This window comes from Oncorhynchus mykiss, chromosome 10, assembly GCF_057628025.1.
Source record: "Oncorhynchus mykiss isolate SJ-2025 chromosome 10, ASM5762802v1, whole genome shotgun sequence".
Taxonomy (NCBI): domain Eukaryota; kingdom Metazoa; phylum Chordata; class Actinopteri; order Salmoniformes; family Salmonidae; genus Oncorhynchus; species Oncorhynchus mykiss.
The window spans coordinates 55,378,161-55,395,931 of NC_143031.1; the positions used below are offsets into that span (position 1 = coordinate 55,378,161).

The 17,771-nt window shown below is 40.8% G+C and overlaps 1 protein-coding gene across 2 annotated transcripts in view; it reads left to right on the top strand.

Moving 5' to 3' along the window:
- The window catches only part of LOC110534295 (guanylate cyclase soluble subunit alpha-1), a 67,778-nt gene that overhangs the window by 41,548 nt on the left and 8,459 nt on the right, over nt 1–17,771 (top strand). The window contains exons 1-4 of one of the 2 annotated variants that reach the window (XM_021619069.3): nt 13,137–13,772; nt 14,042–14,103; nt 14,484–14,578; nt 14,845–15,629. In XM_021619069.3, coding sequence (XP_021474744.2) covers nt 13,530–13,772; nt 14,042–14,103; nt 14,484–14,578; nt 14,845–15,629 — 1,185 coding nt within the window. In that variant the 5' untranslated portion in view covers nt 13,137–13,529. Of the gene's footprint in view, nt 1–13,136; nt 13,773–14,041; nt 14,104–14,483; nt 14,579–14,844; nt 15,630–17,771 lie in introns of those variants that run through there. The other variant, XM_090187148.1, reaches the window with a different exon arrangement.

Consider the following 17,771-nt stretch of genomic DNA (forward strand, 5'->3'; position numbering starts at 1 on the left):
AACTCACAACCATTGGGTTCTAAACATTTGTGTTATATACCTACCCAACCACCCTACATTCATTTTTGCATTTAATAACCATCTGTCTTATGTAACCATACAAAATGTAACATATCATGCAGATTTTATATCCTGGATATACATTTACTATGTTACGTCTAGTCTACGAGACCAGGCTGCCTAAACAACAGCCAAACTATGACCCACAGTTTCCATTTGACACCATGTGAAAACTTTTTAACCTACTGATAACCTCCTCAAAACATTATAGTGATTTATCCGTTTTCCTTTATCGTCTAGATCTTGTTTCATCTGGGAACGAATCCTCAAGGCGAAAGAAAACAGATGGCGATTAATTGCTTTCCAAAAGTTTTGTTGACTATTAATTAGGCATACAGATGATGCTTTTAGTCCACAGACTCTCTTAATAAAAATATTGCCTTGCATTTGATTAGGACAAGAAAGATAAGAGCATAGGATAGTGTTTCACAATGTAATTCAGGCTCTTTTATTATCTTAATTAGTTGTGCTTTGAAGTCGTGGACTTGTTCTGTTTATGTACTTCGGGAAAGCTATCTGGGGATCCGTGCAGATAGTTAGCCTGCGCCACCAGATTATTTTAGGCCCCTGAGCTAAAGCCTATAGGGTATTAGCTCGAGGAGCTTACGCAAGTCTTTAGATCTCAGACAAGATTTCTCATCATCATTTATCTAACCACCTCCGCTACACATACATGAGCACACCTAACAGGCTGATTTCTTAAGTGCTCTACATATTAGGATTGGGAAACGAAAAAAAGCAAAAGTGGTTTAATGAAATAGATGTCTGTCATTGTTTATCACCACGTTAGCTAAAATACCCAGGTGGCCTTCTTTAATCTAAAGTCCCATTGTTTCCAAAATAGAGTGCACACCATCAGCCAACGGATGCTTCAATAATTAAAATGGATAGGCTGACTTATTTGGAGGCTTTGTGAGTGAAATTGAAGTTGAAATAGAAAAAAATAACTCTCAAAACAGCTTCCCTGGCTTTTGTATCTGTTATGAGGATTAACAAAGGATGCCGTCCAAATGCTTCCTTTCCCAAGGAGAGATGGGAAAGCTTTCAAGGGCCGGGCCCAACCTTCCCTGCTTGTTTATTATTTAAACTCTGAAATGTGTTTTATGTCAGATTTTAAAATGGCTGCTCCAATGGAATTGTCTCTAGGCCATTTCACGCCAAGCTTCCACAGTGACTCATGAGCAAACTGATGACAAGTATTTGTTAGAATTGTGAAGATTTGACACATACTGTATAAGAAGAGCAGGTTACAAGCCATTCACCTTGTGTCACCAAATTACATATTTGACCACACATTGGCTTCACTGTGATTCCCTGGTCCAAGTCATCGCTGGGCCCTAAGAGTCTGCAAAGCGAAAGCATGACTACATTTAATAATGTCTATTCACCGCTTAGCATTATCAATTAGTGCAAAATAATGAGAGCTGTATAGGACCCCTGTCATCAAAATATTGTGGGCCGTAACTTGTTGCTTTCAGTTCAATTCAGTTCAATTCAGTTCAATTCTATTCTTAATTTTTTTTTGCCAAGATAGTCAACCCGGCAAAAAATGTCAGTTATTCTGGGAGTCCTAGGATCCATTGGTGACTTCTTGCAAGCTGAATTGTTTGCATTCATCAACATAATTTCAATAACACATTTCAATATTACTACTGAGGCCCGAGGTAAGTCTGGAAAAGATGTGGTAAAGATCCACATCGTAGGATTCTAGTGCCATGCACAAGAGCCCACACACACACACAAAAAACACATACCTGTCTGATAAAACTGCATTTTTCTGAGGAAGTAAGATTAACTGTGAAAGACTGGAGCAGTTAAACACAGATTCTAACCACATCTCCAATCATAGTTTTTATGCGAAAAAAATCATTTGTTAATTTCACATGGTGGGATCTTGTAGTGTTTGTCAAATGTATTATGCAATAAATGGCGGCGTAAACACATTCATGAGCAAATATTGATATAAAAACCATCATATCAAAGTGAACTTTGGTCCTCCCACTACGACTCCAGAAATGATGCAATTTATTAGTCACGGATGATGACATAAATGATGATGAACTTCACGGGTGGTGGGAGTGCACGGTGATCTTGATGCTCCTTTCCGATAAATATCATAGAGGGTCTTATTCTGTTGACATGATGATCGATGCTTGACTGCCGTTTTGACAAATACAATTACAAATATTCTCTTCTCTATAATAATCCCATTATGTAGACTAGCCTACCCGCATCAATCTCAGATAAAGCATCTGAGCGATGGAAACAGCGCCCCTCTTTCTCCGTATGTAGACCATGAATCTGATACTGTCTGGACAAAAGGAGTATTGAATGTCATACTTTTTCAGGCCAAACAGCATCAGACACATAGGCTTTCGCCTTATGCCCTTGGGGGAATCCCCGTCACCATCTTGGAGGGTGGTCCAAATGATTAGCCAAGCAAGGTAAGTTTGCAACGTAAACCCCTCAGCCCTCGTTTTTAGTTGAGTTTGCGAGTGTACAATTATGTTCACTTCGGGGCCTGAAACTCCCCATAATTCAATTTGCAACGATTGTACATCCACTAAGAAAAGTCAGCCAAAAATTAAAACCTCAAAGTCAATATGGAGTCAACATACAAGTTTAAGTAAAAACAAATATAAATAAGTTAGAAATTGTGCTACTAATGCACATGACGGCACAAACACGTCACATAACCAAACAAATCATAATTACTTTTATCTTTTGGAAATGGTAGAAATAAAACATTTTCCTTCTTCAGAAGTTCCAGCTAGGCAGGCTAACGTTATTTAGCTAATTGATTTTCTAGCTATCGTACAGTAGACATATATTAATAATGATATATTTAATGTAAGTAAACATGCGATCATAATTGACTGTAGCTCACATAAAGCACCCACATAAAGCGGTGGTTGAAAACATAATCGTCTCGGGATGAACAAGTGATGAATTTCCGGGCAAGGGTATACTCGGCAGAAGTGTCCACTTAATTTGAGGGCTAAGGGTGTGTCTTTTAAATGTTTGGACTGCGTCCATAGTCTAGTAAAATAGAGCAGCTCTTTGTCGCTCGCTAGTTTCCGCAGAGAGGAAGAAATTTTACTGCTTGCATGAGTTACATTGATGTGGAATAGAGTTCCATGTTGTCATGGCTCCATGTAATACTGTGCGCCTTCCAAAGTCTGTTCATGACTTGGGGACTGTGAAGAGACCTCTGGTGGCATGTCTTGTGGGGTATGCATTGGTGTCCGAGCTGTGTGCCAGTAGTTCAAACAGACAGCTTGGTGCATTCAACATGTCAATCTCTCCTCCACTTTCAGCCAGGATAGATTGACATGCATATTATTAATGTTAGCTTACTGTGTACATCCAAGGGCCAGCCATGCTGCTCTGTTCTGAGCCAATTGCAATTGTCCTAAGTCCCTCTTTGTGGCACCTGACCACATGACTGACCAGTAGTCCATGTGCAACAAAACTAGGGCCTGTAGAACCTGCCCTGTTGATAGTGTTGCTAAGAAGGCAGATAAGTGCTTTATTATGGACAGACTTCTCCCCATCTTAGCTATTGTTGTATCAATATGTTTTAACCATGACAGTTTTAAAATCCAGGGTTACTCCAAGCAGTTTAGTCACCTCAACCTGCTAAATTTTCACATTATTAATTTCAAGATTTAGAGTTTAGGGTTTAGTGAATGATTTGTTTAGGGTTTAGTGAATGATTTGTTTCTGAAATATTTAGGACTAACTTATTCCTTGCCACCCATTCTGAAAATAACTGCAGCTCTTCAAATCAAATCAAATTTTATTTGTCACATACACATGGTTAGCAGATGTTAATGCGAGTGTAGCAAAATGCTTGTGCTTCTAGTTCCAAACATGCAGTTAAATCTAACAAGTAATCTAACCTAACAATTTCACAACAACTACCTTATACACACAAGTTTTAAAGGAATTAATAAGAATATGTACATAAAAATACATGAATGAGCGATGGCCGAACGGCATAGGCAAGATGCAGTAGATGGTATAGAGTACAATATATACATATGAGATGAGTAATGTAGGGTATGTAAACATTATATAAAGTGGCATTGTTTAAAGTGGCTTGTGACACATTTATTACATACATCTTTCATTATTAAATTGACTAGAGATGAGTCAGTATGTTGGCAGCAGCCACTCAACCCGGACAAATTGTGCGCCACCCTATGGAATCCCAAATCATGGCCGGTTGTGATTAAAAAAAATAAAAAAAAGATTTCACCTTTATTTAACCATTTAGGCCAGTTGAGAACAAGTTCTCATTTGCAACTGCGACCTGGCCAGGATAAAGCAAAGCAGTTTGACACATACAACAACACAGAGTTATACAGCATGTGCAAATGAGGTAGGATAAGAGAAGTAAGGGAATAAATAGGCCATGGTGGCAAAGTAATTACAATATAGCAATTAAACACGGGAATGGTAGAATGTGCAGAAAATGAATGTGCAAGTAGAGATACTGGGGTGCAAAGGAGCAAGATAAATGGCGACGGGGTACAGCCCAGGATCGAACCAGGGTCTGCAGTGACGCCTCTAGCACTGAGATGCATTGATTTAGACCGCTGCACCACTCAGGAGCATTTAAATGTGTCCATATGGCAAAGGCTGGTGCTCTTGCATTAGTTGAATTTTAACTTTCAGATTATTTAGAATTTTAATTCATATTTTTATGCCACGTGACAATCATTTTGATAAACAAAAAACATTATTATTGAAATGAAGCTGTTCCACAAAAATGCACATACAAATAGTCATAATTGGCACATAGGTCAAAATGGTCCGGCCTCTAGGTCACCAGGCTGCTCGTTTAAGGCGCACACCTGTCACCAGCGTTACGCGCATTTGCGCATAATGACACTCACCTGGACTCCATCACCTCCTTGATTACCTGCCCTTTATATGTCACTCCCTTTGGTTTCCTCCCCCGTTGCCATTGTTTCTGTTTCATGTCGGTGCGCTGTTTGTTTCTTGTTTAGTTAATTAATTAATTAAATGTATTCACTCCCTGAACTTGCTTCCCGACTCTCAGTGTACATTTTACAGTTTCCCCAAATTTGAAACCCCCTAGCTGCCTATGGTCGTTATTATAACACCGATTGACACCCACAGGAGGACCTGTGATAAAACAGGCCTGCCTATAGATCAAATCAAATGATTTGTTCTCAGCGCCAGCCTTGGTTTCACCATTGATTTTATATCATGAAAATTGTATAAAAACAGAAGCATAGTACAGTATATTGAAAAAATAATATTAACCTAGTACTTTCCACTATACTGACCCTGAAAATATGGTTTTCGTCATTTCAAAATTGAGATGCAGAGCCAAAGCTGGATGGACATCCGTAAATGGCATTCCCTATGGATGGTTTGTAGCTATGGTGTTCAGCTGTGAATAATTATGGACACACACACACCAAAAACCTAGCTGCAGTGTACGGAATCATATCCCTAAAATGTAGGGCCTAAATGAAGCAGGAAAAAAGGCTGGAGAGACAGGGGAATGAGATTCTGCCTTGGTGGTGTTCAGCACAAAATCTCCTACTTACGGAGTTGGCAGGCTCTTTCAGTCTAGGTCAAGGACTCTGAGAAATTGGCCCCCACACTGCATGCATTTTCTCTGATATCATCATCCATATTCTACGTGGGTCCATTCACCTGGAAGCGACAGCAATTAACTGTCACCACCTCCTTAAATCTGGGCAATAAGAAGGTATTCTTCGATTGTTTCCGCTTGGGCTTAATCATTCAAGTTCAATTTGGAAGCTGGAACGAGGTGTGACAGTAGCACATAGTGCAGGGGCCTCGGTACAGAATGGAAAAGGTTACAGTCCTTTGTTTGATCACAGGCCCAGTACACAACTTTGATATGCTCAGAATAAACCCTGCCGTAGACAAGCACAGAATGGCAGAACAGCGGCCATCTTGGCCAGCTGCTTTGATGAAATGTAAAGGTCAAGATAGCTATGTGGTTTTCAGAGTGACTCGGTTATTGTGTCACAAGTTTAGAGCTAATGGGTTTCCATAGTTTTCTAATGGTTGTTCACCATTGATGCCACTGAATGACCTTCACTGTAAAATCAATGTCATTTTGCACATAGCAAAAGTGATATGCATATTATTTGCTGAGGGAAACAGACATGCAAACTCTTATTCAAGCACAGACAGACAGACAGACAGTCAGAACACTCTCACGCTCTCCCTCATATTGCTGGAGTGTTAGGGGAAAAACTATTTCCGAGTAAGTGAGAGTGCTTTGTAAACGACAACGCCAGGCTATTTCATTTTCCATTACATATAGCAATACCTCTGTGTTTTCTCAACACCAGCTTACTTCAGGGAGTCACCAGCAAAATCTAATCAGAGAGGGAAAGCACAATTTTGAGGCCATATACTTTCCTCGATCAATTCCATATTTTTCTTGTAAAGGAGAGGAGAGGTTTGACCCTACTAAACTCAAAAATCTATTCCGAATAATTTTGAATTATATACACCTTCATGTTGCAGACTGAGTGCAGCAGCACACATACATTTTCATATTAAAGCTGGGATTGGTGAATTTCAATGAATATGTGCCACACAAACTTTGAGAACTTTTCACAACTGGCTTTATGTAAACACAAGTTTGTGAGTCAAGTAGCTGCTGTTTGGCTTTATATGAACTATTGAACAGCGCGGATATGTTTGTTTATAATCTTGACCATGTGCTAGCGTGGTAGGCTAGTCGACACATTGTTTGTTTTTGAGTGACTGATGATTTTGATTTTGTAATAGAGAAAGATGGTTATGGGATCCCACAACATCCCACTGGTCAGTGTCCATTTTAGGAAGATATGATGTAAATACAGACTTAAGTTATGAAATACATGAAAAGGTGGTCCGACAGTAAAGCAGTGATGTAGTTTGACATTTTAAACTGTGAGAACTCATTTATGATTATTATTAGGCGGAGGCTGCGGTTCCGAAGATAACCCCACTTTTGCCCTTGTCCCACCCCGATGAAAGCCTCTTCCCCAAAGCAAAACATCTGTATCACATTATGTGCATGCATTTATTTACGCCTTGATCACACCGACAGCGTCATTGCATTTTAGCACACCAGAAGTACATTCATTTCGAATGGAACACTGCGTTTGCCTTGCAGAGGCACTTGCAGTGCGTTCTGTGTGGTGCACACTTTGTATTTGTCGAACGTATGCGTCAAATTGTATGCGTAGACTGCTTGACAGAAACGGTAGCAGAAGGTGATGTTTGTTGCACACATATCCAGATGATGCTGTATACCATTTTGTGCAATGACGCTGTTGGTGTGATCGAGGCGTTACCTCTACTTTACTTACATATTTTTGTGGCCACCTTCCCTTCATATTTCTCAGTCGGTAAAGTAGGGAATCCCATACAGTGGGGCAAAAAAGTATTTAGTCAGCTTCCAATTGGGCAAGTTCTCCCACTTAAAAATATGAGAGAGGCCTGTAATTTTCATCATAGGTACACTTCAACTATAACAGACAAAATTAGAAAAAAAAATCTGAAAATCACATTGTAGGATTTTTAATGAATTTATTTGCAAATTATGGTGGAAAATAAGTATTTGGTCAATAACAAAAGTTAATCTCAATACTTTGTTATATACCCTTTGTTGGCAATGACAGAGGTCAAACATTTTCTGTAAGTCTTCACAAGGTTTTCACACACTGTGGCTGGTATTTTGGCCCATTCCTCCATGCAGATCTCCTCTAGAGCAGTGATGTTTTGGGGCTGTTGCTGGGCAACACGGACTTTCAACTCCCTCCAAAGATTTTCTATGGGGTTGAGATCTGGAGACTGGCTAGGCCACTCCAGGACCTTGAAATGCTTCTTACGAAGCCACTCCTTCGTTGCCCGGGCGGTGTGTTTGGGATCATTGTCATGCTGAAAGACCCAGCCACGTTTCATCTTCAATGCTCTTGCTGATGGAAGGAGGTTTTCACTCAAAATCTCACGATACATGGCCCCATTCATGCTTTCCTTTACACGGATCAGTGGTCCTGGTCCCTTTGCAGAAAAACAGCCCCAAAGCATGATGTTTCCACCCCCATGCTTCACAGTAGGTATGGTGTTCTTTGGATGCAACTCAGCATTCTTTGTCCTCCAAACACGACGAGTTGAGTTTTTACCAAAAAGTTCTGTTTTGGTTTCATCTGACCATATGACCATATGACATTCTCCCAATCTTCTTCTGGATCATCCAAATGCTCTCCAGCAAACTTCAGACGGGCCTGGACATGTACTGGCTTAAGCAGGGGGACACGTCTGGCACTGCAGGATTTGAGTCCCTGGCGGCGTAGTGTGTTACTGATGGTAGGCTTTGTTACTTTGGTCCCAGCTCTCTGCAGGTCATTCACTAGGTCCCCCCGCGTGGTTCTGGGATTTTTGCTCACCGTTCTTGTGATCATTTTGACCCCACGGGTGAGATCTTGCGTGGAGCCCCAGATCGAGGGAGATTATCAGTGGTCTTGTATGTCTTCCATTTCCTAATAATTGCTCCCACAGTTGATTTCTTCAAACCAAGCTGCTTACCTATTGCAGATTCAGTCTTCCCAGCCTGGTGCAGGTCTACAATTTTGTTTCTGGTGTCCTTTGACAGCTCTTTGGTCCTGGCCATAGTGGAGTTTGGAGTGTGACTGTTTGAAGTTGTGGACTGGTGTCTTTTATACTGATAACAAGTTCAAACAGGTGCCATTAATACAGGTAACGAGTGAAGGACAGAGGAGCCTCTTAAAGAAGAAGTTACAGGTCTGTGAGAGCCAGAAATCTTGCTTATTTGTAGGTGACCAAATACTTTTTTCCCACCATAATTTGCAAATAAATTCATAAAAAATCCTACAATGTGATTTTCTGGATTTTTTTTCTCATTTTGTCTGTCATAGTTGAAGTGTACCTATGATTAAAATTACAGGCCTCTCATCTTTTTAAGTGGGAGAACTTGCACAATTGGTGGCTGACTAAATACTTTTTTGCCCCACTGTACATTTTTTAGCTGTAGAGAAGAGGCTTCCAGAGAATTCAGAACTGCAGCCCCTCCATTATTATCATTCAACCATTATTTGACCAGTTTAGACTCTCAAATGTTACACAAGATAAGCATAATGTCAAGAAGATAAACATTTAGTTATCTTAAAAGTATGAGCTTGTGACAGCATTGGGAAGGTAACCGTGTTATACAGTATATCTGCCAAAAGTAAAATTGCAACAAAATTATTTAAGTTAAACTCTATTTTCGGGACCCCACAGCCACTTATGTCTGCTGGAGTGTTTGAGTCTGGTAACGGTTGAAACAGATGGACATTGCCTACTCTGTGTAAACACACTGGACTGTGGTGTGGGCTACATTACATTTCGGATTCCTTAGCAACCTTCACATGCAGCACTATGGTATAAAAAGTCTAATGACCAGTCCAGTTGTGAATAGGCCCAAGCATGGGCAAGACATATCAGTATTGTCTCTGGAAACAGATAAAGCCTAGTCCTGGATTAGAAATCACTTTCAGTGGAGATTCTCTATTGAACATACTTCTTAGTCCAAGAGTAATCTGGTCCAGGAAATCAGCCTACAGTGTGTGGGAGTGTGTCGGCTATACCTGTGGGATTCTCAGACAGATTTTGGGCATGGAAGTGGGCATGCAAGATGGGCAGATGATGAGAGGGCAGGCTTGGCTAGGGAGTCGACGTTTGTGCGTGTGTGTGCGGGTGCGCGTGTGACTTGGCAGTCTAGGCAGTGAAGATAAGACGTGTGATTAAGAGAGGGGGAGATGGTGGGAGGGGCTTTCCATTAGCTAATGGGGGTTGTTACTTTGGTGCCAATACAAGTTGGCGGCATACAAATGCAGAACGCTAATGGTGATGCTCACAGTAATACTTCATTATAGCCTACATAGCTAGGCATTAACCCAGGGGAGATACATTATTATTTATGTAATTATGTAAATACATTTGAACATGTAATATGTGGCTCAGTTGGCAAAGCATGGCGCTTGCAGTGTCAGGATTGTGGGTTCGAATCTGTCTGGGCCACCTGTATGAAAATGTTTGCACACACTACTGTAAATTGCATAAGATTAATGCGTCTGTCCTAATTTGTCTCCAGGTGTGTCTTGTTATGAGGGTTGGGATGCACTTTGAAACAATAATTAAGACATGACGCACTATGTCACTGTACTGTTAGTGCATTCAGAAAGTATTCAGACCCATTTACTTTTTCCACACTTTGTTACATTACAGCCTTATTCGAAAATGTATTAAATATTTTTTCCCCCTCATCAATCTACACACAATACCCCATAATGACAAAGTGAAAACAGGTTTTTAGAAATGTTTGCAAATGTATTAAAAACAAAAAATAGAAATACCTGTAAGTATTCAGACCTTTTGCTATGAGACTCGAAATTTTAGCTCAGGTGCATCCTATTGCCATTGATCATCCTTGACATGTTTCTACAACTTGATTGGAGTCCACCTGTGGTAAATTCAATTGATTGGACATGATTTGGAAAGGCACACACCTGTCTAGATAAGGTCTCATAGCTGACAGTGCATGTCAGAGCAAAAACGAAGCCATGAGGTTGAAGGAATTGTCCATAGAGGTCCGAGACAGGATTGTGTCTAGGCACAGATCTCGGGGAAGGGTACCAAAAAAATTCTGCAGCATTGAAGGTCCCCAAGGGAAGAAGTTTGGAACTACCAAGACTCTTCCTAGAGCTGGCCGCCTGGCCAAACTGAGCATACGGGGGAGAAGGGCCTTGGTCAGGGAGGTGACCAAGAACCCGATAATCACTGTGACAGAGCTCTAGTGTTCCTCTGTGGAGACGACTCCACCAATCAGGCCTTTATGGTAGAGTGGCCAGGCGGAAGCCACACAGAAAAAGGCACATGACAGCCTGCTTGGAGTTCGCCAAAGGCACCTAAAGGACTCTCAAACAAGATTCTCTGGTCTGATAAAACCAATATTGAACTCTTTGGCCGGAATGCCAAGCGTCACGTCTGGAGGAAACCTGGAACCATCCCTATCGTGAAGCATGGTGGTGGCAGCATCATGATGTGGGGATGTTTTTCACCAGAAGGGACTGGGAAACTAATCAGGATTGAGGCGAAGATGAACAAAGCAAAGTACAGAGAGAATGAAAACCTGTTCCAGAGGTTCACCGTCCAACAGAACAACGACCCTAAGAACACAGCCAAGACAATGCAGGAGTGGCTTTGAAACATGTCTCTGGATGTGCTTGAGTGGCCCAGCCAGAGCCCGGACTTGAACCCAATCTAACATCTCTGAAGAGACCTGAAAAATAGCTGTGCAGAGACACTCCCCATCCAACCTGACAGAGCTTGACAGGATCTGCAGAGAAGAATGGGAGAAACTCCCCAAATACAGGTCTGCCAAGCTTGTAGCGTCATACCCAAGAAGACTAGAGGCTGTACTCACTGCCAAATGTGCTTCAACAAGTACTGAGTAATAGGTCTGAAAACTTATGTAAATGTCATACTTCATTTATTTATTTTTGCAAACATTTCTAAAAACCTGTTTTTGCTTTTCATTATGTGAACTGTGTGAAGATTGATGAGGAGAGAAAAAACAATTGAATCCATTTCAGAATAAGGCTGTAACGTAACAATGTGGAAAAAGTCAAGGGTTCTGAATACTTTCCGAATGCATATAGCCTACTTCTTATCCTTGGTAATTCTGTTTTCCAAGAGAAGACCTAAGGAAAGCCTGTGGTGTAATAGACATGGATAAAAAGAAGGGATGTTGACTGGGGCTTGTAAAAAGAAAGAGTAAGCATCGTGTGCCCAATTTGGAGGATTCACTTCTCTCTGGTCCTGCCTCGTCTTCTCTCATTCTGTCTAAACCCCATAAAATGTACTCTGGGGTTTGCTGGTGTTTCCACAGCAACCAGGGTCACTGATGTAATTCAAAGCTGACATAGCAAAGAGTTACGGGGAAATAAGTAAAACAGTCCAAATGGTGTGCCATTGCCACAGCTTACATGTTGGTGATTAATTGATAGATATGGGTTATTGTGTGTTATATATTACCATATTATTTACAATAGGAATGTTATTTTGTAAACCGTAATAAATTCCAATTTAAATAGACCTTAAAAGGAGCCTTGAAAGAGATTAAAGAGTCTTAATTTGATTACTGTCTGTCTACTATCTTGAGTCCCCATAGAGTTCTCCTTGAATTACAAGTAGCCTACACTGTTGGATAACTGTCATTGCTGAATGTGAAAATTTTAGAACCAAAATCTTATGAAGCAATTTACTGGCAAGGCTGTAGGCCCCTGTAGGCTTCTAGATGTAGTGATATTTGTTGGTTACAACAGATTCCCTGTTGATACAAGTTAGTGAGGGTGATATAATAGCAAAATAAATATAATTTTTGTGAGATATAAATATAGGCCTATAGGCTACTTCAAATTGAGTTCAACTCTTGCAATGTAATTGTATGTTGTTGTTCTATAAGATCAAGTCTGTCAACGTGACCACACAATATATATTTAGGCCTTCCAGCAAATAGCAATTCAATTAAAGTAGCCTATGTATTATTCCAGGTACACTATTATAAGCACAATAAATGAGAATTTGAATTTTGGCAGTAATGGGAATTCTTATGCAACATGCATCTGTCATGTCTAGCCTACTATACTCAGTTTTGGGATGGATAAATTGTGTAAAATGAATAGTATATAGGAAACATGATTTGTGAAAACGGATTTACAAATATGTGCTGGAAGAACAAAACGTTAATCGTATCTCCAACCCAATTTTCCCCTTGACATCAACATGGAATTTCGTCGTGTAGGCCTAGAATATACGATTAAATGCACGCCTGTAAAAACAAAAAACATAACACCGCCCGTCATGATAAATACATTTACTAAAATAATTAAAAGCCTGAATTTAAAGCCTGTATTTCGGGGTGTCACACCAAAAATACCAATGACAAGTCACAGTTAGCCATTCGTGCGTAACGGTATTGCGCACATTTCATCATCCAAATCTTTAACCGTCCACTGCACGCGCGGAGTAGTCTACAAGGCATTTCATACGGATATATTTTTTAAGAGCCCAACCTACTCGCGCATCGATTGGCCAGGTCGACTCTTCTGTCGGTTTTCATTGGTTTATGATAATGGTATTTCACTCATCTTTTGCCCATGTAATTTACTATTGATATTGTATGTGGTTGCTGGCATAGGTGCGGAGCATTTATAACATACGAAAGGGAGAAAGACAGGTGTCCACAAGAGAGGATGCGCATAAAATAATACCTTTTTTTCTCCTCGCTCCCTTGCGAATGCCATGATGTGGGAATGGAGTTTCCAACTGAGACAGGAGATGCGTGTCCAAAATGTAGACATTTGCATGTAACCAAGAGATGAGGATAAGCACTAAGAATGTTTTGCGCAAAATTGAAAGACCTGAAAATCTCTGGAGAATGCCCGTTCTCCGGTATCGGTCGTATGGACGAACCCGGAGACTTTGAGGAATGTATAAGTGACCATACCGGGGATGTACTGGCAATTTCCAAGGATGTGTATGGAAATGTATCGGAGGTGCTACCTCAAAGGAAGACAAGCAAGACTAGAGTCAATCTTCATTCATTAGGGGAGAGCATCCGCAAATTGGCATGTCCAGAGGTAAATTGAGATTGTACTACAATAAAGCAATGTCTCAAAACATTCATCAGAATTGATTTTTGCACTGTTGTTGAGTGTAGTCTCAGAAGAGAGCAGTTTACACCGTGGAACATGTACAGTTCGGAAGGAAAAAAACGTCTGTTTTGCTGGTTTTTATCTCGAACCAAATGATTTGTTTGCTCTTGTGTTGATGTGATTGCAATGGGCCAAACTATAAGATTTCTTATACAAGTATCTTGTCAATAAACTTCTCGACTTGTTGTTTACAGTTTCAAAGACTGCATACTGCCTTTCTGCAAATGATGAAACAACATACGTTAGACACGAAATGGTAAGAAATAAGTCAAATAAATGTTGGCGAAATGAATGATTTAAACTATGCCGCCCTGATATTTCATTATTGTCAAAGGTCATGATTATAATAAATGACAATGTTCAGTTCAATTGAATGCGTTCAGATATTATTTTTATTGAAGACCTATTGACTACATGCCATGCATGGATGCACCATGTATCACGACCTGTATATGGTCAATCAGCAGGATGGCTTTGAAGGCAATACAAGGAATAGGAAAAATAGCCAAACTGTAGGTTAGAAACTTTTTTTCATAACATGCATGGGATTTCAAGGAATACGATATCTAGACCCATTTCTTAATGTGGGGAGTGAAGTGCTTACTAATATAATACTAATATAACTTCTGTCCACAGCCCTTCTGTGTGTTACGCAGACATCTGTCAAGATAGGAGCTTTGATCGACCAGAGAATTTAATGGAGATCATGAAGAATTATTCTCTAAAAACAGGTATTGTAAAGCTGATCAAATTCAAACAACACTGAACACGAGTTGCTTTTATTCCATTTTGGATGTTTTTAAGGTCTGTTATATTCATGCCTCTGTGAAACAAAAAGCAAATTTTTTACCTTGTGTGGAAAATAAAAATGTTTTATTCTATTCGTTTGTATTATTTTCTATTCTAATATACAGTATTGTATTTCATTTTTTATTTACATAGCGTTATTCTATTCTATTACATTTAATAACTGTTTTGACCTCCTTTTTACAACCAGGTATTCACATGGACGCTTTGAGAGTCTCCCTTGGTGAGGAGCTGTTCCAAACGTGCTTCGACGAGGACGGCCATATTCTACGGGTAGTGGGGGGAGCCCTCAGCGACTTCCTGAACAGCTTCAATGTCCTGTTGAAACAGAGCTGCAGCCCAAACCCGCTAGCACCTGCCGCTCTGCAAGCCGAACCAGACAGGAGAACAGATTATGTAAACAATGAAGAAGCGTCGGTGTTGTGCCTGGACAAGGATCTGGGTCTGCTCACCGTCTACTACTTCAACCCCAGGCAGACCACGGAGCTCTTCTTCCCTGGGGTCATCAAGGCGGCCGCCCGCCTGCTCTACGACACCACCGTGGAGGTGTTGATGGACATGGAGATGGACCTTCAAGGAGGCACCAAGGAGAGCGTAGGCCCCTTGCAGTTTCAGGCTGGGCCCCGGCAACCCAGCCTGCTCTACTCGGTGGTGGTGAAGAACGCCAAGAGCCTGAGCCCCAGTCCCATGAGGGCCACGTCAGTTGGGACCATGCCCACCTCGCTCTTCTCCTCCACCTTCCCCTTCCACCTCTTTCTGGATCAGGACCTGGGCCTGTTGCAAATCGGGGATGGCCTCCGGAAGAGACTTAGCCGGAAGGACGGCCCGAGGCGGCCCACTGCCTTCCTGGAGCACTTTGCCATCGTCACGCCCCAGATCAGGTGCACCTTCCAAGGCATCTTGACTATGCTGAACACACAGTTCATCATTCGGATAAAGCACCAAGGTGGCTCCATGGCCGATGACACAGGGAGGGTATGACCCTATTTCGACTGAATATCAGACCTGTGTTCAAATGGTATTTGAAGTCCTGAGTGATGCTTCATTGAGCTCGCCTGGTTCAATGGAACAGTCCCAAAGGTGCAAACCCGCCCATTTGGCAGTACAGTCATGTTTAAGCTAACCTAACGTAGCAGCCGTAGAAAGACGCCTGAGCGGAGTTCCCACTATCGTTTTTCAGTGGAAAGTTAGGTGGAAAATACTATATCCTTGAAACATCTGCTTTCTGTCTGGCTCAAGCAAAGACTCAGTCTTTGATTTCCAAAACCATTTGAACTCAGGTCTGCTGGATATGACCCTTTGGAGTTGAGACGAATGACTCACATGGAATCGAAGGTTGTCTAAATGTAGATTTAGAAAGATTCAGAAAGGCAAAATGCCGCATTGTTAATTCTTATGTGCTAATTAGCAGAATGCTCCCCCTGAGGTAGAGAACAACATAAGCCCAGGATGGAATTGGACAGCCGGGTCTCATAGACTAGATTTAATTTAGTAAATTGAAATCCGGGACACTCAAATTAGTATGATTTGGTTACATAAGACATGTGGTTGGTCAGGCATATAAAGCAAACGTCTAGCAACCCAGAGGTTGCGAGTTCGTATCTCATTACAGACAACGTTAGCTAATTAGCAACTTTTCAACTAGTTACTACTTTGCAACTACTTAGAATGTTAGATAACACTTCCCTTAACCCCTTTAGCTAACCATTTCGCTAACCCTAATCCTTTTAGCTAACCCGAATCATAACCATTTAACCTAACACCTAAACTTAACCTCCAACCCTAACCCCTAGCCTAGTTAGTGTTAGACAGCTAGCAAATGTTAGCCTGTGGAATTGGTAACACATACGTTTTGAAAATTTGTAACATATTGTACATTTACAAATTCGTTACATAATATCAATTGGAGAATTTTGTTCACTGTGCTATTTAGCTACATAAACTACAACGCTTTCGGCAAACTCACCCTTGATTAGTAATTTGGGCAATTATTTGCCATTCAATGACAGATGATTTAATCAGATCTGTTTTCTTTGAGTACCTTGTAGTGTCCAGAGCCTGAACAACTGAAGACAATACTTACAGTCATGTCCAAAATGATTGGCACCCTGGACAAAGATGAGCAAAATTGTATAAAGTAAATACACTGAAAAAAATATAATAGCAACATGCAACAATTTCAAAGATTTGACTGAGTTTATACATTTTTTTACCATTATTTTACCAGGTAAGTTGACTGAGAACACATTCTCATTTACAGCAATGACCTGGGGAATAGTTATGATGATGATCATGCTGTTTAATCAGCTTCTTCCCCCACCTGTCAAGTGGATGGATTACGTTGGCAAATAGAAATGCTCACTAACAGTGTAACGCACTCTATGCGTAGTGGGTGCTGAGTCAGGCGCAGGAAGCAGAGGGTAAAGAACAATGTTTTATTCCGGCGCAGGTAAAATGGTCACGCCAAAACACCAGGCAATAACAAGACCGATCCAAAACCAGAGGACCCAACCAGTTCGGAGAAAAACAAAGGAGATCGCACAACCACTAACATGAACAGAGGAAAAATAATATTAATAAGCCCGCACAAAGAGCAGGCAGCAATTACCGGCTTAAATAGCCCAACTAAAACCTAAACAAGAAACAGGTGTAACCAATAAGACAAAACCAACAGAAAAGGGAAAAGGGATCGCTGGCAGCTAGTAGACCGGTGACGACAACCTCCGAGCACTGCCAGAACAGGAAGAGGAGCCAACTTCGGTGGGAGTCGGGACAAACAGGGATGGAAATAAATTTGTACACAAAATCTGAGAGAAATAATATTTAGTTATATTATATGCACATTTTTTTTGTGAAAATCATATTATTTTAGACTAATACAATTGCTCAGAGAAATACATTTTGTTTAACAAGTAATACACCCCTTGCGAGGATAATGGCTACTGAGACTTCTTCTTACATGTTTTATGAGATTGAACACATTGGGAGGGACCTCAGACCATTCCTCCATATAGAATATTTCTAGACCCTTCAAATCCTTTGTCTGCGCTTATGTACAGGTTTTCAATGGGGTTAATGTCCTGAGATGGCCATTGCAAAAGACTGATGGCTATTGCA